The sequence below is a fragment of the Telmatherina bonti genome (genome assembly GCF_933228915.1).
Source record: "Telmatherina bonti genome assembly, chromosome: 5".
NCBI lineage: Eukaryota > Metazoa > Chordata > Actinopteri > Atheriniformes > Telmatherinidae > Telmatherina > Telmatherina bonti.
This window is the reverse complement of record NC_136623.1, coordinates 27,266,052-27,289,930: the sequence shown is the minus strand read 5'-3', so window position 1 is coordinate 27,289,930 and position 23,879 is coordinate 27,266,052. Positions and strand designations below refer to the sequence as shown.

Here is a 23,879-nt window from a genome sequence, read left to right as displayed (position 1 = left end):
ATCAATCAGAACAAAGCAAAAGCAAAAACAAAACAAAGAACGAAAGTGTTCAACACACAAAAAAAAGTGCCTTGGTACATTCAAACCAGTCATCACAGTTTAAGCACTCAAGAAGATGCCTTTTTCGTGCCATCACATCATTATAATCTTGTCTGCATTAACCTGCATAGGTAGAAAGGAAATGTAGTGCTTCACTTCAGTCCAGAGTACAATTTAAAGTAGATACTCCAAACTAAGAGCTCTGAAGTAAGACTTGAGCTGTTTAGAAGTTGCATTCAGGAGACCAAATGAGCCTAAACCATGAGGAGAAAGGCTCAGAAAGAGTCTTAACTTCAAGAGAAACCAGGTTTGATAAACTAGTTCTGACATATGGCACATGGAAGTTTAAGCTGCATGGAGGCATAAACAGCTCCACAGCTGATGGCGATGACGCTAAGGGAGGAAAACCCAGTCTCGCAATCACAAATTCATCAACCTTCTTATCCATGCTGGTGTACATCCAGTATGATGAGCAGTTAAGAAGCTTTGTCGAGTTTTCCAGTGAATCATAAGAGACAACTGGAACTACTCTGTGAATGCGAGTGCGGTATGGGCGCCTTTCCAAAAGCTTCCTGATGGTCTGGGTTCCTTCATCGGCTCTGGTTGAGCACAGGAATACTGTCCTTCTTTCTGCGCCGCCAGCTGGTTCGGTTGTACTGGTGCTGGTTTCTGAAACTTGATCCTGTGTTTTGACCCTGGGAAACAAATCTACGCTGTGGACTCAAGCTACACTGAGTGTGACTTTGGCCTTGGAGACTGCCGGTTTGGTTGTGCTTAAAACCAAATTTCTGTGCCTCAAGGCAGCCATGGGAATTGGACCTAATGGCATAGGCGTCGCTCCGCTGCCCTCCTACCTGAGGATGGTGAAGAGGGCTTGTGGGGTTAGTGTGATAGGGGACTTGTGCGGCTTGTGTTGTGTGACGGTGCACAACACTGATGGAAGGAGGGTTCTCGTGGTAGAACTGGCAATCGGAGAGAGACTGGAGGGTGACATTTTCTGGGAAAGACATCTGAACCTGCTAAAAGGGGAGAATTAAAAAAAAAAAAAAAAAAAATTAGAAATTGTTTAGTCATTGTTGTCTTACAACATAGTAATGTTTAATTTAAGAAGAAAAAAAAAAATTCATCCAGCTATATAATATATAATATATATATATATATATATATATACATACACACACACACACACACACACACACACACACACACACACACACACACACACACACACACACACACACACACACACACACACACATAAATAAAATAAATCTACCTGATGTGTTGTGTGAGCAAAGCCAGTAGATTGTGGAGCTCTCAGGCCAGCAGCCATCTGGATCACCGACTGAACCGAGCTCAGGTTCAGAGGGTGGAGTTGGATCGCGGTTTTGTTGCTCAGTGGTGAATCTGACTCCTGGGAAAAATAAACAGAAGTTAACAAAGCTTTGCGCTTAAACAACAGCTGGACTGTGGTCAAGCTGTGGTATAAAGCATGTTCCAAGAAGGATATCTGTGAGCATGATTCAACTAATTCAATCATACATATAATCAATTATGACTTTCTTTGCTTTGTTAAATCTGTGTCTTACTATATCACTTCCAGATGAGGAAGAGGAGAGTGAGCATGCAGAAGATGATGATGATGAATGGTGCTGAGGGCTATGGAGAAAGACTGGAGAAGGTGACTGGGAGTCAGCACTGAGGGGGGACGAGGTGTCCCTTTGATCCTCAACCAGCATCAGACTGGCAAGGTCCTGCTCACAGGCCTCAATATCTAGAAGCACACAGAACAATTTTTATTAAAATAAAATAAATGTTTGCATTGACTTGAAACACTAAATAAATGTCAAAAGTTGAACAGAAACTTGCCATGATTTTCCAGCTTGTTGTACTGCTTGGCTCCCCACTTCTGGATTGTCCATTCCCTGTAGGCCAGCACCTCAGGGCTGACTCGGATGATTCGTCCTAAAGTGCTACAACAAATAGTTTTAATAAGTGAATAAATAATCCTTTTTTAAAAAAAATAAATAAATAAATAAATTTAAAAAAAAAGGCCTTGAAGGCAGCATGTGTGTCCAACAGACCAACCTTTCATATTCTTTATTGGGGTATGCACGTGCGAGAGGAGACACGCCGTGTTTCAACACCATATATGCAAAGTCAAAGACCTGCTTGACTTGCAGTACTCCGTATGAACTCCTGCCCACATCGTTCCCTATGAAGATCAGAGTATGGTCAATGGTCATTACACACTGGATCACTTGAAGACAAGTCAATACAAAACATCATGGTATTGTAGAAATCATCGTGTCCCCAACTTATTCTATGGCAGGATCAATCAGTACATATCTGAACTACTCCACAAATAAAGGGTGCTATTACACGTAAAAAAGACTGAAAGACAATGTGAAGAGAAAATTTACAGGCAGAATTCAGTGAATTCCCCACAGTCCTGAACATTGACAGATTTCACAAATGTGCTTTTATTGGCAAAACACAGTACTCATTTACCCCTCCTACCGTTACTGAATCAGTCAGGTGATGACCGTTCAGTACCGTAGCACATTTTCTGTTCTTGTTTTTAAACGGTTGAGCCCACAGCAGATGTATTTAGTGCACGTGTTCCTCTTCTTTGCACACCTTTAATGAGACACTATAAAAATTATATTTATCCGTAACATTGAATCTAAGGCTAGGGCTAACCTGGCTGTATCGGATCTTCAATGCAGAGCATTGATGGCCTGTGTCCATTCCCCATGGCATTTAGCATCTCTTCCTTGGACAGGTAGGCTCCTCCATTCTTCACCCGGATGCCAGTCTTCATGTAGTTGAAATTGCGGCCATATAACTCAAAAAACTCGATTAGCAGGATGCCCAGGTTAATGTTGGCACGTCGTGTGTCGATCCGAGGGTGTAACTGATTAGCAGGACAGAAAGAAGCGCACTTTAGAAATGAATCCAAATTCAGAAATGAATGACCAGCGCTGTCTTTTTTTGTGTTAAATAAGAGGCAGTCATCAACACAGAACTACACTCTCTCTTTTGTAATGCCTTTGCTTACCCCCCCAGGATACAAGCTAGCGGGTGAGCACTAAGCTTAGCTTCAGGGTAATTTTGTCTTTCCTACCTCAGAGTTAAGCTAGATAGTCAACAGCAACACACCGCCGAAACTAAAACTACTTCACATCTCAGATTGTACCACATTTCTTAGAATAAAACCCGACTGTGCTCTCCATATGCTTCACTCACTCGTCATTTCCACAGCAAGCATGACATTATTAGCCTACTTTTACCGATAAATCAACTGGACATGCAACAGATCCATAGTTCTCAAACTGTGGTACATGTACCACTGGTAGTATTCATACTCCCTCAAGTGGTACACTAAAGGATTTCCCAATATAAATCAATTTACAAATTATGCAGAGTAATCTCTAAATTACAAATATAACAAAAACATTGTATCCCTGCTTTTCAATGGTCAATGTCAAACTAAAAGGGGGAGATAGTTTCATGTCTGAATTTTTCAAGGAAACCAACATCAGGCTCCAGGTATTTAACTCTTCTGTTTCAGCACTACATACATGTCACGTGATCTAATAGTCCCAGTGAGAACAAATTTAAGAGCATTGTTTCTGCCTGGGTCCTAACACTGTATAACCAATAAATTGAGAGACTCTCATAAAGCCTTCTTTTCACTTGCTGTAATAGAAAAAGGAAACATTAAGATAGAGAGTCAAATCTTAGACTGAAGCTAACTTCTATTGAATGAGGTATCAAGACTGTGCACAGAAGTGCACTATCCTCCTCATCAGCAACAGTTTCTTCAATTACTAACTTGCTGGTAAGCTTTTTAAACAGTAATTTTAAGTAACCAGATATTTTTCATATAAATGTGTTTGTATATACAACCCTGTTTGTTTCAGTGCTGTGCACTGTAGGAGGACATAGACAGCATGACACTTTTACAGAGCTGTTACATGAAAAGGAGGTCATCTGCAGCACAACCGTCAGCTTCATTAGAAAGTTCAGATCTGAAACTTTCCCAGTTGATTTTTTTTTATTTTTATATATTTGACATTGAATATAGCACAAAAACCAAAGTAATTTGAGTTTAAATCTAATAATGCAAAAAAACTGAATGAGTGTGAAAGCGGGATGGGTGTACATTCAGCATTTTACTAAATGGAAAACAGTGATGTTAGTAGGCTTTGTATTAATATTGACACATTTTCCAGTTTGGATTTTATAATTTGTATGTTTTTAAGCCATTTACATTTATAATGATCAGATCATGTGGGTAGTGGTACAGGAATTCTAAATATGGCTGTTTGTTTTTTTTCTATTTACATTTCATATTAAAACAAGTTACATTTTAAAGTATTCAATCAAACCAACTACAACTTTGCTAAGGGGTTACTCTTGAGTTGTGTGTGTACGCACATCAGTACCAGTGCGTAGAATGCAGGAGATGGCGTGCCTCACCTTCCACACCAAAGATGGCTGACCTTCCCCCATCTCGGCTGAGACTCTACAAACCACCCTTTTGGTCTACCGGAGTGGACTGTTTTGGACCATACCTGGTCAAAATCGGACGTCGAAGGGAGAAGCGCTGGGGGATCATCTACAAATGCCTCACCACCAGATGTGTTCACTTAGATCTCCTCCCTAGCCTTGATACTGACTCCTCCTTAATGTCACTACGCAGGTTCATTGCATGCCGTGGGAAACCGTATGACCTGTGGTCTGACCGAGGCACCAATTTCAGAGGCGGCCATAAAGAGCTGCAAGGCGCCTTTGAGAACATGGTCCCCAAGCTCCTCCTAACAGCTCTCATAGAAGTTGAAGGCATCCTCAACTCTAAACCTCTTGGTTACACCTCCGCTGATGTGGCTGACCTGGACCCTATTACCCCTAACCTGTTGTTGATGGGGCAGCAGGAGGCTACATTACCACAGGCAGTGTATGGCCCTCATGAAGCCTTGTCTAATAGGAGATGGAAACATAGTCAAGTGATCAGCGACCACTTCTGGAAACGCTTTGTCCAAGACTACCTCCCAGGGCTCCAGCTGAGACAGAAATGGAGGGAATGTGCTGATAATGCTGCTGTAGGACATCATGATGATCGTGGACTCCAACCTTCCCAGAGGACTGTGGCCTGTTGGGACCATCGCCAAAGTTTTCCCGGGGACAGATGGTGTTGTTCGAGCCGCAGAGGTCAAGGTTAAAGGCAGTATCTCCAGCCGTCCTGTAACCAAACTGGTGGAGCTTCCTGAAATGCCTGACCACTCAGATGGGGCTTCTTCAACTTAGCGAACTTTTATATGAGTGTATTTGCTTGTCAAATACAGAGGCGGCTGTTAAAAGTCCGTGCTCTGACAGAGACTGCATTACCCATAGTGCACCAGGGCTTCTTGTAGTTCCACTTTGTCGCCACATAAGTTTGTCTCGTGGCTCGGCAGCACGCCCGTAGCATATTAAGTGGTTAGTGCCATCCGTGTTGCATCCTGTGTTATTGTGGGTGTGAGTTCCGTGTGCGTTCTTTCTATGCAAGTAGTTTGAATGAAACGTGTGTTTATTTCAGCTATAACCTGGCGTGATCATAACACCTCGCAGCTAAACTGCACGTGTGCATGTTAGTTGTCGGCTAAAATAGTCAGTCACGTCGACTACAATTCCAGTTATAACCTTAAACCTGTAAATGATAATTTCATTGGCAATTTGTCTGTTCTGTTATGTTTAGAGAAATGATTCATTGCATTTCATTTGTTGAGTTGGAGCTCCCTCTGTAGGATTTCTGTAGTACTGCGGGTCATTTTCTGTAGTATTGATGTGTATGGGATTGCTAATCTCCAGTTATTTATGTATCCATTTGTTCTTTCTGTTGCAGATAACCACACATACATTTACCCATATACACCCCCATACACATATATGGATATGCCGGCCATTAACAACCTGTTGTATGCTTGTACCTCCTTGCTGAGCCTTCAGTAAATTGATCTGATCTGCACTATAGGAGTTTGCCTGTTCCTTCTGACCGAGGACGATTCAATTGACGCACTGTTGAATATCAGCTGTGACATATACACCTTCTAACAGTGTGACTAAGTTTAAATTTTAGATCTGGTGATAAACCTATTTTTCAATGATAGCTGCCGTCACTTTATATTTTCATTTGGAACTAATCTACTCTGTAATGTGCCTTAAGGGGAAAGGAAGGTCATTCCTGCTTCATTTTACTTGATGTGTAAAATAAAATAAAAGAAAAAAAAAAGAATATAAAAAACAATTAATCACTGCACTAGATAAAGCTGGAGTTAGAGCGCCCTCTGCTGGATCAAGCTGCCACTAACAACCTGATGGCTCTTTTTTTAATCAAGCTCTGGTTTGAAACAAGGATACATTTCCAATTACTATGAATCACTTCAGCAGGAGTTTTCTCCACATTTAAACAAATTTTGAACACAGAATAAAAATTTACAGTCCTGTTACAGAATAGAGAATCTCTCAGTTTATTGTGCTTTCTCTGGAATTACATGTGCACGTATGTTAAAAGGCTTTAAAGAAAGTTGTGTTGAGTGTATGTCTACCTGCAGGAAGCTGATGGCCATTAGTATGAGACTATATGAGCTGATGCCTCCTGTGAAGACTTCATTTAGATCCCTTTGCAAGAGAAACTGCTTCAGAACAAAGATCAGGGGTGGAAGAACAGTGTACTTCTGCAAAACAAAGGAGCACAAAAAGAAAAAAAGAAGTGAAAAACGTCATTTATGTTAACATGTAACAATGTCAAGTGGTAGAGACTGACCTTAAGGTAACTCTTGATGAACTGTGCTGCTTTGATTGCAGTTTCCACATTAAAGCTAATGTCCACTTTCACCTTGGTTTCATGGTCTGTGAGCTTGATGATTGGCACCTGAAGACGGGTCAGATATTCAGAAGGTATTCAATCAAAAAGTAGCAAATATGGCAGACACCTTTTCATGTCTGCGAAGAACGGAGTGCAACCTTATTTTTCTGGATTGTTTGTTGGAGATTTTTTCGATTTAGCTGTCAAAAAGTTAAAAGTGAGGCTCGGTCTGTGACTTACAGTTGCTTTGTCAAGAACTTTAATAGGATATGGGCCGGCAATGTTGCGTTTTTTCAGGGCTTGTTCAAGTTCTTGCAGGGGGGGATGGTCCCATTTTCCAAACACCACTAGGTCAATGTCACTGAGGACAGAAGAGGAGAGTTGCACAACTTCATTCCATTAAGAATTGCATCTACACCTGAAATGCATACTAATGTACAGACTGAAGAAAAGCATCAAGTAAGAAGCAAGTTATTCCTCACATTTGAATCAAGAGAATGTGTTATTTTCCTGTCATTCACATTTAAGTCCCTATCAGCTGCCACACTCCCAGTGATCTACTCCTCCACAGGCTGCAAAGGAAACTTTTAAATCTACAGCTCATCTGCATTGTCATTATCAAGCCCCTAGGGGACTGAAATAATCCAGATATACTGTTCCCAACAGAAAAATGTCACCTCTGTTCTGTCCACTTCGACAACTCAGTTTTAAAGAATATCAATGAGCACCACACGACTTAGTAACTGCTTTTAATGTGTCATGTAAAGCACTTTGAATTGTCTTGCACTTGAAAGGGGCTATACAAATGAACTGGTCTTGCCTAATAATAATCTGACCATTACACCATCTCTTAAACTGATTCTCATCTCTTAAAAACAAGCACTAAGATGCAGTTTTAAAAGATGCACATGTACAGAGAACAGAAACCCAAAGTTACCTTGTTGGAAGATATAGACCTGTGCTAAAGCTGCCGAAAATCTCCACCTGCAGAGAACAAGACAAATTAATTAGTTTAGATAGATGACTTTCTGAAGAGTTCAGCTCTGTGACCATCACCACCAATTCTTACCACTTGCTTGGTTTGTAAAGATTACTGGTTGCACATTGGATAAATGGCCGATTAGAAGATAAAAGGGTTGCACAGTTACCTCTCCAGGTCCACATTTATCCAGGGACACTCACCTGAGATGTAGGCCACAAATCCTTGATGACTCCCTCTATTCTGTTCACAACACCCCTTCTCATGGCCTCCTCCTCAGGTCTTGGTGACATGAAGTTGAAAAAGTCCACAATTTCTTCGTGAAGACTGAAAACCATAAGAAGTGAGGCTGAGGATTTTTTTTTTAAGTCACTTGAGAATTAAAACGAAGAAAATTAATTTAAAAAAAAAAAAAATAATAATTTTCATTACAATTAAGGCTGGATTAGCCAATGGAGATTATGGGCATGGGCCCAGGGGCCCATACCCACTTGGGGCCCTTTTTAGACCCAAGTAGGGCAAATACCAGCAGTTTGGACATTAACAAAATGGACATAAAAGCCAGATAGTTACACCACAGTGTCTAGTGTGTTGCTGTTGGTACCACAGGTTGAAAGATGTTAGAAATGTTGTTTCAAACTGTATCATTCACAATTTTCACAATGTTGCGGTGGGGGAAGTGGGTCCCTGGAACACTCTGGGCCCAGGGCCCAGGGCCCTGTGCACTTTTGATTCGGCCCTGAATCCTATCACACTAAGCGATCTTCTTACCCGTTAATGCCCTGGTTGTAGCGCCTGCTTTTCCATAAGAGAGAGGAGGACTCTCCACTGAAGAAGGGACACGGGTGGGGGCTGATCGCGTGGAAAGTGTTGGCTCTGTTCAGCTGCCTCCTGCGGCCGGATGAATGAGACTGGAAGCGGTGGTGCTTGCTCCCGTGCTGGTTTTTCATCCCGGTGGGGGTGTGGCCGCCGGATTGTTGCATGCTGCGACAGTGTTGCTGAACTGTGTGAAAAGGCAGAGGGGGGTGTTGCTGTCGAAGCTCGTGCTCGCTGTAGTGTAAAAACTGATTGGCCTCTTCTGTAACGTTCAAGTTGTCGATCTGAAGCGACGAGCCAGGAGGCGAAGAGCTCTCGGCCTCTGAGTCCAGAGAGGACGAGGACGGTGACAAGGAGCCCTTCCTCCGGACAGTCCCCCTCTCCCCACCGCCGTCTCGCTTCGACACTTTCCCCGACACGACCCCCGGTAGCGGTGTTACATGTTTGCAATGCTCGCCGGGAGTCTCCGCTGGGTTTGCATTTAGCACTGCCAAGTTGCGTTGGTGGTGAAAATGGTTGTCAAAGCCGGAGTTTACTCCAAATCCCAAGGAAGTCTCCAAAATGTGCATCCACAGGGAACTGGCCGGTCCCTTCTGCTCCGGCTGGATCCAAGCGGTCCTGGGATCCATGGCACTCGAGTTCAGCAAAAACCTCTTTACGGGGGAGGAAAAAATGCCAGCAACTTAGCAAAATAAGCACCCTGCACTTAAAGAAAGCAGCAAATGCTGTGGTGCAGATTTTACTTGTTTTCTTTGTTGTGCTTCATGTCTGGAAACTGATGTAGTTTTTCAGACAGCTTGGTCAACTCCACCATCCATGTAAGACGGCCAATATGGCGCAGCCAGCACTGATCAGCATCTACGCATGTGTGAGGGATTTAAATGGTTGAACCATAGACCGTATCGAACACACCCCTTAGTCAGCTCTGGGAGAAACATCTGGTCTGAACCAAAGACCGAATATGAAAGATGGTCTGAACGTCTGGGTGTTGTGTGGCACTTGGAAAAGGACACACGTTTTGTCAATTTTATCCTCACATGTGAACGTTTAACAACAAGTACAGCTACAAATCAAATCTACAAATACGATTTTATTTGTAGGTTGAAAATACATAAATCCATAACACACAAATATATTAGATGTATAAACTTAAACATGTAAAAAACAATACATGTGTCCATATCCTAGTACCAAGATATATATACCCAGAATCCACAGAGATAAAGCTACTTAAGTTACTTTCCCTCATATTGTTTCGGTCACTCAGCATTAACTTCATCTGCATTAAAGTCACACTTCAATTCTGAATTAATTTCAATATAAAATGAAGCCGTCTGTGCTCAGATTTTTTCATGAAAGACGTATTTCAGATGTTGACATTTGTTTAACTGTATCTAAATATTTGTTTGCTCGTATTAGTGCTTTAATTTCGCCTTTCTTTGAAACCACCGGCAGCAACAGTTTGAGGCACTTGAACTGAACTGAGAAAATCAGCATTACAGATTTTTGACAAAGGGGAAAATAGAAAAATGGAGGAAATAGTCCCCATCATTTGTGAGTAGCCTGGTCAAAGTCCTGTGTTAATATCTGATAAATACCAAAGTCAGAATGTTATTTAAGCCAATTTGTTTTTTCAGTCAAGTTTTACTAAGTTGACTGATATACTTCTACAAATGCAGCAAAAATATATGATGGTTGTGATGAGTGATAACTGATAACCCAGCAGATTTGTAAAAAGAAATACTACTACATGAACCAAAGCAGACATGATTGGACTCAACATGTATGCATTTTAATGTGAAGAAAATAAGTCATCTTTAAAACAAACTGTACACAATGCTGTCATCTTATAATTCAAGAACACAAACATATTTACAGCAACTTCACATCTAAACTTCAACACACATGTACATATTTCACAATGTTTTATAGCATGACCTGAGCATAGTAGAGGCTTTAGGTTACAGAAGGGCATTTGTTAAAGTGTAGTTCAATAAAATTTTACAAAACCAATTATGTCTCCTTCAAAACGGAAACTGCTACATAAGTGGAGAACTTTTATGAAAGAAATTTATACAAAGGAAAAGAAAGACATTGAAGAAGTGAAATTATTAAACAATTTTGTGCAAGTTAAGATACCCTGTATTACAAATAGCACACACCTTTTTTCCATCATTGCCTGTATCTATATGGTCAACAGGATACTAAAAATGAATACTGAGACATTCATTTAGTCTTTAAAATGAAATATATATTCATTTCAGCTCTTTATTTGTCTACAAATAGATCCTAACTGATTAATGCAACTTGTAACAGCTGGAGGGACACCTCGATCCGTTTCTTCTCTCCAACCTGCCAGGGCATGTAAGGCTTGTTTGGGATTGCACGGAGACAGTTCATAGATACAGTACACAGCTGCTAACTGTACCTCCCATGGTACACCTGCAGGTAGAAGATACCATCATGAGAAACTTCCCTTAGTGAGGATGAGTGTTGACGTGCTGCTTCAAACTGAACTTTTCTGCATTTACTGCAGTTTCTACCATTTCATACCTTGGGTTTGTCCGTGCCTTCCAAATGCATTCATGACCCTTGCAACAGTGTCCACCGAGGAAACACAGTTCTCTTTCAAGCCCAGCTGAGCAAGACGTCCTATTTCAACAGAAGGACCAACACATGAGCTGTTTTTCCTAATTAAATTACCATTGCTTCAAGTAATGCTTAAAACCCAACTGAAGCAACAGCACTACTGACCTGTGAGTCGGATTACAGTGGCAACAGTCATGTCAGAGACAGGTTCTTGGCGATCTCTTGGCTGTGTAACCCAAGCATTCATTAATGGCCACAGCTCCTTGCTGTCAAAACAAAATAAACAAGTAAGCATATGTACACCACTGCTACTTTTATCTCACATAGAAATAGGTAGAACTACACATAACTGGTAAACTGTTGGTTTCCTGTCAGAATAAAAATGACATACCCCATTACATTTTCATAAGTCCACTTCCACTTCTTGTGTGAACATAAGAGATGGAGTGTAAAGATCTGTTCCCAAGCTTCAGGTGCCAGGTCTTCTCCATGACGATTGTGTTTGATGAAGGACTGAGTGGATCCTGACCGGAGATCCGACAGGGTTCTGGAGATCAGCAGGTCAATATCACAGGGAGGACTCTGCAGTGACAATAGGAAGATACTTGTTTAAAAGTTTCATTTCACTTAAATAGAAAAGACTTAAATTAGAAGAATGGGCAAGATGATGATGTACAGATAATGATATAACACTTGATATTAAGTGTTCTACAGAAGTTGGAGCTCTGCAATGCAACTACTCTCAGTTAAACCATAGACTGTATGTGGTTTAAACCCTGGTCTGTGGCCCTTTGCTGCATATCAGACCTTCTTGCCTGAACTCTAAAAGAAAGACCCCCAACATCCTTTAAAAAGACTTAATACAAAACATGCACTTCTCTCTTTTGAGATATGGACCGAGGCTTGCATGCTTTTATTGAAGCGTTTGGCTTTTCTGCATTCAGACGCCAGTTGGAGAAACAAAGGCACTCAAAGGGTAAGAGGGAGATGGGAAATGAGTAGTAGAAAAAGGCTTTAGAATCACACCAACTGGACAAGTTTCCATTCATCATCTTAACGTCTATGGTAACAGTGTGGCCCTGTTAGCAAGGATGTCGATGTTCTTCTACAGTCATTTAATACCATTTAGCTGTAAATTTCCTTCAATTAAGATATGCTCTAGGAAGTCTGATGCCAGTTAAATACACATAATGCAACAAATATGAAACTTAACCTATAATATTACCTTCTCCCAACCAAAGAACGCTGAGAGACAGCTGAGAAGTCCTTCCTCTGCTTTCAGTTTGGTGATGGCATGAATAGCCTTGCACAATGAACTACTGTGTGAGAGAAAAGTGGGCCAAGTTGTTGCCATAAACAAAACCAGCTTTGCAGAATCTGGGTAATCTGAAGAGAGAAAGACAGTAGCATTAATCATGAGGTCAGCCAAGTTCATGAGGTAAAGTTTGAGGTGTAGGGGAGAGACACTTTAGCGTTTTTTTCTAGCTCAGGACTTTCGCTCACTTGACAGGTTTAAAACAAACTGTGTACAATATATCACTTCTGGTTTAAAACAATCAAAGTCAAGTTAAGGCTTGGAATGAGGCAGGACAGAAAAAACTGCAAACCTTCAATGAGAATGCTGTGGGCAAGGATGCGAGCCTTTTCATGGTACCTCTTCTGTCTACATATTCCTGTGTAGACTCTGCAGAGAGCTTGTGTGTAGTTTGTGCTAAGAACCTTTTTATCAGCTGTCAGTGTGTTCTGAATGGCCAAAATCATGTCATCTGCATGAAACTGAGAAGAATAGGGGAGACATTATACAAAAATAAGCATAAGAACAATACAATCAAATACTTAAACAATTGATAAATTGTTATCTTCTTTTTTTTTTTTTTTTTTTTTTTTTTTAATAGCAGCAAATTAAACTAAGGGACACATCATTAAACATTATTCTGCAACATTAAACAAAAGAGACTGAGGGAATGTGGCATTTTGAAAACAATTATAGGCAATAAGAAAAAAGTGTTGTAGAATAATCTAGTGACAGTATAATAAACTTGTTTTTCCCAATAATGCTGGCTGCTCTCAACACAATTATGAGATATTTCTTAGTAATTCTCATTGCATTCACATGTTAATAAAATCTTATTTAAATTGGAAGTTTCTTTATAAAAATGTGAACATTTAGCTGGGAAGCTACTTGTCATTGTCCTGAGGTCCAAATTTAGCTATTAAAAACGCAGCTCTCAGTAAATGAACCAAATCTTACCCTCATTTTATATAATTCTGACAACAACTGAAGTGCTGAATATGTACAGATATACAGAAAAAAAAAAATACTAACCGAGTTTTTTTGGCAAATCTCAGAGATGACCTCCTTCTCTTCATCTCTTAAGACAGGCTTTTTGGGCATGTTACCAACATAAAGGTGGCTCTGGATAACAGGCAGCAGATCAAAACACTGGTGCTGTATCTTCTTTAAAGAGTCAACTATGAACTTTTGCTCAACAGGTTCCCCAGCTTTGGTAGATACTGATGTCCCACTCCCAAGCTGTTCAAACATTAGGTTCTGGGATGAGGTGATCTCATCTTCACTGTTTGAGCAGGGAGCAGGAGAACTGCTGCCAAGCTTTACACATTTGGTGTTTGCAGGCTGAGGCAAATGGATAGCTGTTCTTTTTTCTCCCCGCATCTCAGTCTTTGTGAAGGCTGTTGGACTGGAACTGATGGTTTTAAAGCCAGACACCTGACCGTCCATTGTGGTGGGCAATGGTCCATTCTCTGATGAACTAATGCTGAAGCTGACATTTCCTCTAAGAATGCTCAGAGTCCGGGCCCGAGCAGAAAGTTCTGGATACATGGTATCAAGAATTCTCATGGAGTTTTCCTGAGAAGGGCTGGTAGAAGATGATGGAGAAGAACTCAGCGCTGTTAAGGGAAGGCGACCAGGAACTGGAACAGCGTGCTTTGGAGTAGCAGAACCGAACTGTAGTGGTGATGAGGGGACTCCATTTTGAGGGGCTGGGCTGTTGAGGGATGAACAACTCAGTTGCTGGCTGTTGGGCGTTGAGTGAGCCTGGACAGGAGTAGTGGGTGAAGTCACTCCATTCATGGGGGAGGGAAATAAAAGTTTTCCAATTGCATGTCTTGGGTTGATTGATTTACCCGTCTTTTGAGGTGTGCTCAGAGGGGTCAGGACAGGAGGTAATGGAGGGCCCATTTCAGTGAAAACATGGCCAATACACTCTGGGCTTTGAGTTGCAGCTGGACTTGCTAATGTGCTACCTTTTCCTCGCTTGTTCCTACCAGCAGATTGTTTTCCATCCACTGTTAGACCAGACTCTAAACACTTATCTTGTCTTTCTGTGGGAGGGTCATTCCTAACTGGAGTCGTAGTGCTACAAGTGTCTGTGCAATCCAGAGCGAGATCTTTGACAGGAACTTTTTCAGTGCCTTCCTTGTCAACACATGTAACAGGAGTTTTATTTGTGGTAATGTGTTCTGTGTTAACATCTGTATTACACTTCTCTATATCCGTTTGCATTTCCAAAACCTGTGCTTCAACAGAAGGTAGCACACATGTAGGATTCAGCTCCACTGATGGTGGACATTCACAGTCCACCATCGGCATTTCTGGAGAGTCAGTAAGTGCAAGTGGACTTCCAGATGTTACTTTGCCAGTTATCATCTCTTCATTCTTTATAGATGGAGTTTTAGAATCATCATCATCACATCCCTGGTCATCATGGGACTCTTCATCTTCCTTCTTTAACAATGGAGATGTATTAACAGTAAGAGGTTTACGATCAGCATTTGACTCGGAGGGTAAAGCTGCATCATCAACTCCAGCTCTGTGTAACACATTTCTACCTTTTTCTCCACAGGGGTGGGTGACTGCATCGATTTCCAGTGGCTCTTCAAAGTTTTTATTTGAGACTGAGCTTATGCTGTCACTACTGTATGATGGGATACAAGCTGGCATTTCTGAGTCCCTACAGGGAAGCCCAGAACTGTTCCTGTGTTTACATCCTGGAGCATCTTCACTCCCCTGACAGGAATTAGGACCTTCCTTCAGTTCTGAACTGATTTCTGCAACACTGGTGCTTTTTGTAGGCTCATCAGATTTAGAGATGGCAACTATCTCCCCCTTATCCTCAGTTTCTTCAGAGATTACAGCTGCATCACTTTCTCTAGGAAATTCTCCATTATCATGCGTGGCAGCTGTAGCATCAACATCACTCAGGCTTCTGTCTACATCCATATTTGTAACTGGTTCAATATCATTGTCTTTAGCATCTTCAGAAACATTTCTAAGTTCAGAGATGCCATTGACACCGCTGCTGCTCTGATTTACATTACAGGAATGCTCTGTGTCTTTAATTAATAAGCCAACTTCAACCGAAACTGTACTGTCTAGGCTGGAAGATGCTTGCATTGAGGCTGCTGGTATTAACTGCACAGATGTCGGCTCATCCACAGGTAAAGTGTCATTCTGAAGAAACATTTTATCATCATCTTCATCTGGTTTGTCATTAAGTTTCGTAATGCAACTCAATCCCTTTTGTCTCAAGTCTTTTTCACTGGAAATCTGTTCACAGCCCTGTGTTGTGACCTCCAGCAAATCCACATTACCCTCTTTCTGTGCAGAAGATGTCAGACTGTTGTGGGTTGGTAGGGATGGTGTGACATTTAAGAGGTTTTCTTTTAGAGCAGAGTCCTCAGATGGTTCAGGTTCATCTTCCTTTTCCTGGTCTTCCAACTTCTTTGAGTCCACTTTAGATTCCATCTGGGGGTCCTGACAGAAATAAAAAGACGGATGTAACAATGAACCAAAACACATGTAAATTAAAATAACAAAAAAAAAAGTGAAAAGAAAAAAAGTACATTAGTAATTATATAAATTTTGACATTTTAACCAGGCTTTGTATAATACTAAAAACAGAAGCTGCACATGTGTTAAATATGACCAAATTCTCACCACGTCTGGTATCGGGGATATGCAGGGAAGCATTGGTTTAAACATTTCCATTATTTCATCAAAAGATATTTCAGAGCAGCTCTTCTCAGGAGATGGCTCATCAGGTTTCTGTCTCTTGGATGCTCTCTTGCTCCTTTTTGGAGTGTCTACTTGCTTCTTGTCACTGGAGCGCTGAGGAGACATATGATGTTCGATGGCATGTTGCACACGAGGACCTGGCTTTAACTCTTTACCAGTGGCTTTCATATGGATGTGCTCACTATGGGACTGCATGGTCTTCTGAGAGGCAGATGGGGATATTCCAATGGGACGAGAGTGAAATTTGTTTTGTGGAGATGAGGGAGGACCTTGCCCATGACCAGACTCTGAAATTACAGAAAAACGAGAACACTTTCATCCTGTAAACTTGCAAAGGTAAAGCAGCAAAAATAAATGGTACTAACTGATGCTTTGTTAATAAGGACGCACAAATTTACAAGAAGATGTACCTGGAAGGTGCAACAAGTTTGCCGGTTGTTTTGTCTCTGGATCCACACATGCCCACAAATTCTGCAAAAGCATCCGTACCTTTTCTAAATAACATAAAAAGCATTAACACAACATAAGATTTAAAAGTCAAATTGGTTTTTAGGTTAATGCATGTGTTTATGAAGCAAAGAATGTCAAGTAGAACAAATAGCAAACCTTTATCAACTTTTGGCTCTTCAGATGCACTTGTCTGAGTCGTTGTGCTCCTAGAGTCTTGTTTAAAAAATAAAATCAGATATGCTTTACATGCTTTACGTACAATGAAAACTTGAATCATGAATACAGTAAACATTGCTGCTTAGGGCTGTGCGATATGATGATACATATTGTATATATAATTTGGATGATTGAAAATGTCTATAATTTCATATGAAGCCCTATCCTTTACGCCACGATAAGGTGTTTTACTGCAGTATTTTACGCCAAGATGCGCTTTACAGCATGCACGCTGCAATATAAAAACAAACATGGAGAAAGACGGTAGCAGACTCAATTCGGAGCAGGATAATTCACTAAAGATGACTAGCCAACCAAAACTGATGAGCTTGTTCAAAAAAAAAAAAAAGAGGGTGAATTTCTGTCGTATGGATGCGGTTTTGGTATAAAAAGACCGACATGGAACCGACAACAGACTAGCTCTCAGTCCCGACAACGGACTCTGACACAACTATCGGTAACTCATTTTATCACCTGTGCAAGAATCAGGATGAAGAATACAGAATAAAGAACAGAGTCAACGTGCAAAAGCCGCTAATGCAGAGTCAAATGGTGGCGAAAGCGCTCATAATAAACTCCAGATGCAAACGCTGCAACAGGCTTGTCTCTGTGAAACGTCATACAGCCATAGTTCCCACAGATGGAAGGAGATCACTGCTGCCGTTGCCAAGCACATCTGACAAATAACTGGTGAATGACACAAAACTACACAAACAATTTTATATCGTCATGGAGATATAAAATGAGCTATATTATGAGATGAGATTTTGGTCATATCACCCAGCCCTATTGCCGCTGTTGGACAATAAATGTTCAATTAGCAATGAAAATGCAATCCTAACAACTTCAGCTGTTTGTTATATCTTACCTTTACATCTTTCTCTTTCCAGTTTCATCAGTCTCACCTACAATAACATAGCAATACCAGACATTTAAAAAGTATTAACAAATATTTCACCAGCATTGTATTTTCCAGAACCTTTACTGTACCTGAAGGTCATCTATGTGTCTTTCTAGCAGAACTTTCTCTTTGGTCAGTTGGGATATCTGATGTTTATGTTTGCAAACTGAATCTAAAAGGGATAAAAATGAAATAGTACAACTCAATCCCAAAAGTTGTGTATAACAGATTTAAACATGATGTTTCACGCTGTCATATTTAATTAGCAAAACTTACCTTCAAGGACTTTGACTTGCTTTTCAAAACTGTCCTTACTGCAAATCATAAAACAGGAAGAAGACAAGATAGTATAAGCTGTTTAGGATTAAACTGATGCAGCATAATAGAGAAATGACACCATATAAGTAAATATCTTAAAATTAAGTGCAAATCCGTACATATTGGTCATCATAGTGTTCTCCTCCATCAGTTTATCAACTTTGTCCACTTGTGCCTGACACTTCTTCAGAGAGGCCTTTGAAGTGATACACAAAGTTTTAAAAGATCAGTAATCATCAAACTGTCAGTAACAAAACTAAATTGAATTCTAATGAGTCCTGTGAATTTGAGGAGTATTCTTCTGGGTTACCTGTGTTTTAAGCAAATCAATTTCAACAGCAGCCTTTTCTCTCTTAAGCTGAGCATTTTCAAGAGACTGTGATTCTGCCAACTCTGTGGGTTTGAAAAATAAAATGGGAATTCAACAACTTTCACTACTTTACGTCTCTTTCAGAAGAAAGTTCACAGCGCATTGCTGTAAATTACCTTTCGCAGAATTTAACTGATCTACAAGCTTCTTATTCCTGAAAAATATGGAAAGTAAAAGTAAATGGTTTGCCACAACAACAAATTTCTTGTCAAATTTCCATCATTAAATGTTACTTACTCGGCCACTGCGTTGCTGTTTTCATGCTTCAATTTTTCCATCTCTTTATGCAACTGTTTATAAGCTTTCAGAGCATTCTATAAAAAGGAAAAAACAACACAACTTTAATACTATTTTTTTTAAAAAATAGACCAGAATTTTTATATCCTTTAAATCAGGTTTCATTAAGTAAAAGCATACCTTGTTTTCTTCCAGCTCTGCACGTAGAGATTCATAATCTGCTGTCTTTTTCTCCTGAGTACCCAACCGTACCTGCAGCTCTTCCAGCTGCTCTTGAAGCCTGATTGTGTCACTGCACAAGTCAAAATGTGATAACAAGGATGATTTTTAAGATGTATTGAAGAGTTTATTAAAGGCAGTATAGCCTTTATACAGTATACTGTAACTCCAATGTCACAAAGTACAGTGATATGGTTGTCACTTGCATTCATAGGTCAGATATCATGTTTGAAATTATTTATGTACTGATAGGTTTCATTAAGCTTTCTACAGACAAAAAAAATAATTACTAAGAACTTTTAGGTAAAGCTGGGGTAGGTAATGTTGGTGAGCTAGCAAGATCTGAAAGTGGCACCCTGTCTTGGCTCCTCCCATCCAAGGCTTTTTTCTTACCTCCACGAAGGAGGTTGTGTTTTTACTGGCATTTATCCATTTGTGTTCAAGATAACACAAAAAGTTATGGACAGATTTCAATTAAATTTTCGCAAGTTGTTGGAAATGTGAAAAGGAAGAACAGATTTAGTTTTGGTGGTAATCCGGATCACCATTTGGATCCAGAAATTTTTTAAATACCGTAGCGCAGGTTTGCGCTCTTCGAGCGCTTTTCTAGTTCGCAGCTTGTTCCATCAATGATTTTCTCTTTTTCTGCTGTTTATCAGGAGGAGGTAAATAAACCGAGCCGGGTCGGGAAATCTTTTCTGCATTTTCTCAGCCGTCAAGAAGCTTACAAAACATAAGAAATGAACTATCGAACTTCAGTTCGGCCTGAACGTATTGATTGGTCTGAGTTTTTACAGATTTACAGTAAACTGAGGGATCTAACTATATTTCTTATTGTTCATGATTGCAAAATGTACAGACTACTATCAGGACAAGGAACTGCTTCACCCAGAGTAAAAGAAAATTTCTCTGAGCAAGATTTCCTACCCCAGCTTTAAATTGCACTATAGATTCATTATGGAGCACTGTTTTCTTGTTTAAGGGATTTCTATCATTTATTGAAGAACTCAAAACCCATTTAAATAGTAAAACTGATATTTAAAGTAAGGCTGTGTCTTTTACTGGGGCAAATTCTATTAGAAAACATCTTGAAAAAACCATTATTAAAGTGGAACTATTATGTGCATTTCAGGCTAATTTATTTTTATTTCTGAGCCCAGAAGGGCTGGGATTGATCGAGTTATTGTCACAAATTGCTTTATTTACTTCAGACCGACCCTCCCCGTAGGCTGTCAGATCAGCCTGTGGGCAAAACGAGTAGATTAGGACTCTTCCGCATTAAGCCCCGCCTCCCGCCACTGCACTACATCGGGAGCGCGCACCGTAACTGCTTTCGCCGTCATTGTAACATCTCATAAACAGAAGGATTAGGCTCATATGAACTCAATAAAAAAAAAAAAAAAAAATACAATGTCAACACATAGCATACAGCCCTACATGTTCAAACCTGAATCAGACCCTGAAAACGAAGTGGAAAACAGCAACCCACAGCAACGAATGCAGCAGGATGTCTCTCTTTGGTAAACTCACCAGCCATCATTTGAAATAACTTTATCTGACGTTTTCCACCCCCTGATGTATTTGTACATGCCCTTGTTAACCAGTAAAAGGTAACCAATCACTGAACCTTATCCCCCGAGACGTCACAAGGATTTCCAAGTAGAAAAAACTCTCAAAAACGACGCGTTTTTCGTCGCCATGGAAACCGAACGGAGAGAGTGCTGGAACTCAAACTCAAACATGCATTTAGGTGATAAAAAACAGTTCCGTTCACATGTCTGATGAAGATTCAACACTGTAACACTGTAGAAAGCTCAGAAAACTTGAAATACCATAATAACACCCCTTTAATGAAGAAAAATAATTTGTCAACACTCTTAACTTATAAACTTTGCCAGTACAGTGAGAGCTGTTATTTACATTATTTACACCACTGGATGCCATTTCTCTTTCAACATGCTTTCTATATTTCACATCGTGAAGTTCTGTACTGATACACACACAGATGCATGTGAGCATAGTCTAAGAGTACTAAATTTTGTTTTAGGAGGGCCGCTGTCCACCAGGTTTTCCATGTCTCCTTGCTCCAACACAGCTGACTTAAATTTTTGAGTCTTTGTACAGAACTTGATAGGCTGTTAGATCCACTTAATTTGATTAAACGTGTGTTGAAGCAAGATTACATGAAAAATCTGCTGGATTGCGCCCCCCATAGGACCGAATTGAAAACCCACTATTCTGTAGTGAACATGTCCAGGAGTGGGAAACCCTGGTCCTCGAGGGCTGCATTCCAGCAAGAGTTAGGAGTTCCCCTGTTCTAACACACCTGACACCTATCAGACTTAATTAGCAGATTTTGGAAAGCTTAAAGTCAAACTCTGCGAAAGTTTATTAAATACCCAATGATTTGAGTCAGGTGTGTTGCACCTGAGAAACTACCACAACTTGCAGGACTGGGGCCCTCGAGGACCAAAGTTATCCACCCATAAGTCATACAAAAAGGTCACTTCAGCTGGCTGAAAAGCAAATAAAAAAATTGCATTTGTTAAACTGTCAGGGTGAGGATTACAGACACGTCTAAAAGAAAACAAGATATACTTGTCAGCAAAGTTATGTCAGAGCTGCATTATGGTTTAAAATCAGTACAATATTCTTTGTAAACTTTGAGAACATTTACAGTAATTTAACTCAGTAAAACTGTCTTTAATCACTTTATCAGGAAAGTCTGTGTTTTCTGCCACTGCATTTCAGTCATTTCTGAACAAACAGTCCATTATGAGGAATGAAAATGTGAAATGACTCCACAATTTAGTGTAGCTGTTGCATTATGTTTACATGGCTGTTGCACAAGAAAGACAACAGACATTATGACTGAGGTGAGTAGATTTGTAAACCCTTGATGCTGCCATTTTGTTTTAAAAACTATTCATTTAAATGCTTTACATCAACACTGCAAAGGTCTTTATCATTATATACTATCAATAATCCTACATGTATGTATACAATACACTATGTTGTCAACTTTCTGTGTGCTCTGTCCAAACTTTCGACACCTTATTAAAAGCAGGTAAAAGTCATAATGCCACCAGATGAGACAAAACTGAGCAGCATCCAATAATGACAGATCTGGCTAGTTTTGCAACTACGATTAAAGTCATGCAATGCAGGATTATTCTAAGTAAACAATTGTTGAAATATAAATATTTGCTCAGTTTGCTTCACTTTTTACATTTTAAGACCACTTTACCTGTCCTTATCTGCCCTTTTGTCCATGAAGTCTCTGTATCTTGGCTCACTTAGTGTCATCAATTGATTTTTAACAGTGAAGTATTGTTTAACCAAAACTACTATAACTAGTAAACCGTAATATTGGCTTTGTGAAGAAAGTGTTACCATGACGACTTATAATTCGTAGATACTTACTCTGAAACGGTTATTTTCTGTTTCAGTGCGAGAAACGACGATACATATTCTGTGAGGCTCTGTGAAAACAAGGGAATCAAAACAAACGGGGATGCCTGTCATTAATATACTGCTTTAAGCTTATACGTGAAAATATACAGAACTGCTATGCAATATTTGTGTATCTAATGAAGAGGCACAAAACTAAAACCCTCCCTGTTGTTTAAAAAAAAAAAAAAAAAAAAAAAAAAAAAGACTTTCTGACCTGGTGCAAAACAGAACAGTTTTGACATTTTCCATTTGTCGCGTCCGCGGCAATAGCTGCCGCTTTCGACTGACTGTCCCCTGGCATCATGGCAGTCAGCAGAGTCCCGCTGTAACTCACACGACTGGTTTTATATATCATGTAAACTGAAGACGTATCTTAGTTTTGTAAATCCCAGGCAGGTTCAAAACAACCTCACATTTTCGTGTCTCCCACGTTGATCAGGGACCCAAGGCAAGACCCCGTAGAGGTAGCTTCGCCAAATGCCGGCAAATCCGTAAATTAGTATTTCTCCATGCGTCATTGTCACATTCGAAGTTTGACACGTCATCCATAAAATGTGATAAAATAATAGGCACACAAGTATGTTTTAATTACTGTTTTAGATTTCTGTCAGAAGTTGTAAAATTTTTCTTCAGGCACATTGTTATGGGAATGTCAAGTATTTGCGCATGCTCGTCAATGTGCATCTAAAACACGGCTAGGAAAAGTTTATTTGAAAAGAAAGTATTAAGTTTTCTTTTTTCAGTTTGAATGAATAACGCAGGTATAGATTCCCACAGACATCAATGCAAAAAATATCGAAATTATAGAATTAAAAAAAAAATATATATATATATATAATTGGTTTCGTCCCACATAGACATATATACGATGTCCCCGTTGTCCCATAGCTGATAATGGAAAAGTGCGACATCTCCTGGATAAATCTAGGTACTGCCTTCATGGCTGAGTTAGAAATTGCCATAAACGGTCAACTGACGAAGTTTCATTAAATATTCAGAATGTCAGTTTTATTTTATTGAAGAGAAAAAAAAATCCAAAGCATAATAAAATTTGTACTTTTTAGGAAATCATTCTCACACACAGGTTGCATGAGCAAATGAGCAGTTTCCCAAGATTTTTCACAGTACCCTTGTCTGGCAACACATCTGGGGTGTTGGGTTAAGAGTACCCAAAGCACACATGTATTTCCTGTTTATTCCTGAAAAGATATTTGAAAATTAGAGGTAAATTTATCTTAATTTCTTTTCCCATAATCTCAAAAATAGAAGAACTTAATAAAAGCAAACTTTATTTCTAAAGCGCTTTTCATGCTAGAGGCAACATAATGTGCTTTACATGATAAAAATCAAGTCGTGCATTTATATTTAAATTAAGCAAGCTTTCACACACCAAAGTTGATA

At 39.9% G+C, this 23,879-nt stretch overlaps 2 protein-coding genes across 2 annotated transcripts; both read right to left on the bottom strand.

The window, feature by feature from the left end:
* Window positions 1-629: 629 nt before the first annotated feature.
* Window positions 630-9,316, bottom strand: LOC306756131 (terminal nucleotidyltransferase 4A-like; the record flags this gene model as incomplete). The annotated part of the gene is made up of 12 exons (XM_079240798.1): window positions 630-1,001; window positions 1,316-1,453; window positions 1,629-1,813; window positions 1,909-2,012; window positions 2,128-2,254; window positions 2,743-2,956; window positions 6,633-6,761; window positions 6,851-6,958; window positions 7,133-7,253; window positions 7,830-7,876; window positions 8,075-8,198; window positions 8,643-9,316. 12 exons carry the CDS (start codon window positions 9,314-9,316, stop codon window positions 630-632), a joined length of 2,343 nt encoding a protein of 780 aa, XP_079096924.1.
* A 1,631-nt stretch (window positions 9,317-10,947) lies between these two features.
* Window positions 10,948-22,782, bottom strand: ice1 (KIAA0947-like (H. sapiens); the record flags this gene model as incomplete). The annotated part of the gene is made up of 18 exons (XM_079241143.1): window positions 10,948-11,129; window positions 11,241-11,339; window positions 11,442-11,542; window positions 11,668-11,858; window positions 12,502-12,662; window positions 12,884-13,052; window positions 13,603-16,053; window positions 16,237-16,601; window positions 17,849-17,885; window positions 17,971-18,053; window positions 18,158-18,195; window positions 18,319-18,395; window positions 18,510-18,592; window positions 18,686-18,723; window positions 18,807-18,883; window positions 18,987-19,098; window positions 22,449-22,507; window positions 22,693-22,782. The coding sequence occupies 18 exons, from the start codon at window positions 22,780-22,782 to the stop codon at window positions 10,948-10,950; spliced, it is 4,413 nt and encodes a 1,470-aa protein (XP_079097269.1).
* Between the last annotated feature and the right edge of the window lie 1,097 nt (window positions 22,783-23,879).